Below are 1,316 nucleotides of genomic sequence, written 5' to 3' on the forward strand. Positions count from 1 at the left end.
GCCCTCGGCAAGCGTGTCGCACAGAGGGTCGACAAAGGGATCGGCCACGTGCCGCAGCTCGTACGGCACCTCGTACCGCAGGCTGCGGCAGCTTTCGACTAGCGAGGGCGAGAAGCGCGCACGGCTGCATGTGGACGGGCCGAGTGCTGCGAGCACAGCGGCAGCCGCCGCACTGGCTGCGAGCGCGTCCTTCACGAGCTTGGTGTCGCGGTTGCGCATGACAGAAGAGGAGTCGAGAGGAGAGGGAAGTCGAAAGGAGAGGCTTTCAGCCTACCGCGAACCCTGGGTTCGGACTGTTCGGTATGGTATGGTAGCATCCCGCAACCCAGCTCGAGACCATACCCCCCCCCGCCTGCTGACAGACCCAGCCTCCCGGCTGCCGGCCTCGGGCGGTCAGGACCATACCCCCCCACCCTTTGGGCCGCGATGGTAACCATAACCCCGGAAAAAGTTGGAACCCTGCCGCCCAAGCATGGCGCGGGTTTTCTTTTTCCCAAATTGGAAGAAAAAGCCGAGAAAAGCTCGCCGCTTCGGTTCCCCTGAGCGGTGCCCCCCGATCGTCCTTCCAAGATCTTGCTCGTGCCGACGTCCTTCCAAGATCTTGCAGGTCCAGGTGACGCAGGTGTGTCTGTCACCCCCTTCTCGCCCCCATCGCCCCTCGTTCCATCTCGCGCCCGGTGTCTTTCTCTCTTACTCTTTTCATGACTACTTCTTTCTTTGGGAAGCGGGCCCGCAGGCAGCTCGATGTGAGGAAGTGCTACGTATAAAGCCCCGGGGAAGCGACTCAGTCCCTAGTCGGGCCACCTTTTCACAGACTATTGTCCAGTCCCGCCGCACACGGGAGGGGTCACGGCGCTACCCGCCGCTGCCCACGGGCTGGCTCGCTGCGAGCAGCTCCTCGAGCTCCTCCCACTCGGCGTACAGCCCGTCCACCCTCTGCTGCACGCCCTCCCTCGCCGCGCCCAGCTCGGCCAGCTTCGCCACGTCGGCGCCGGCCTGCAGCATCGCGCCGTCGATCTCCTGCAGCTCCGCCTCGAGGGCGTCCACCTTGCTCTCGATGGTGGCGATCTTCTTGGGCGCCGCCGAGAGCCGCTTCTGCCGCTGCCGCTCCAGCTCGCGAGCCGCCTTGGCCTCGGCGGCGCTCAGCTCGGCGTTGGAGTCGTCGTCGTCCCCGCCGCCGAGCGAGTTGCGCACTCCGCGGTCGGCCTCGCTGAAGTCGGAGTCGCGCAGCGGCCGCTCCTCGACGCGGCACGACCCGCCGGAGACATAGCCGACGTGCGTCGCGCGCAGCGCCTCGCAAAAGGCGCGGTCGTGCG

At 66.5% G+C, this 1,316-nt stretch overlaps 1 protein-coding gene across 1 annotated transcript; it reads right to left on the reverse strand.

Annotated features, from left to right (window-relative positions):
* Positions 1–855: 855 nt before the first annotated feature.
* On the reverse strand, positions 856–1,293 carry EMIHUDRAFT_258513 (hypothetical protein; the record flags this gene model as incomplete). The annotated part of the gene is made up of 1 exon (XM_005760170.1): positions 856–1,293. A coding segment is annotated over one exon (438 nt), but the record flags the coding sequence as incomplete, so codon positions are not given.
* Between the last annotated feature and the right edge of the window lie 23 nt (positions 1,294–1,316).

The sequence above is a fragment of the Emiliania huxleyi genome (assembly GCF_000372725.1).
Source record: "Emiliania huxleyi CCMP1516 unplaced genomic scaffold EMIHUscaffold_7754, whole genome shotgun sequence".
NCBI classification, from domain to species: Eukaryota; Haptophyta; order Isochrysidales; family Noelaerhabdaceae; genus Emiliania; species Emiliania huxleyi.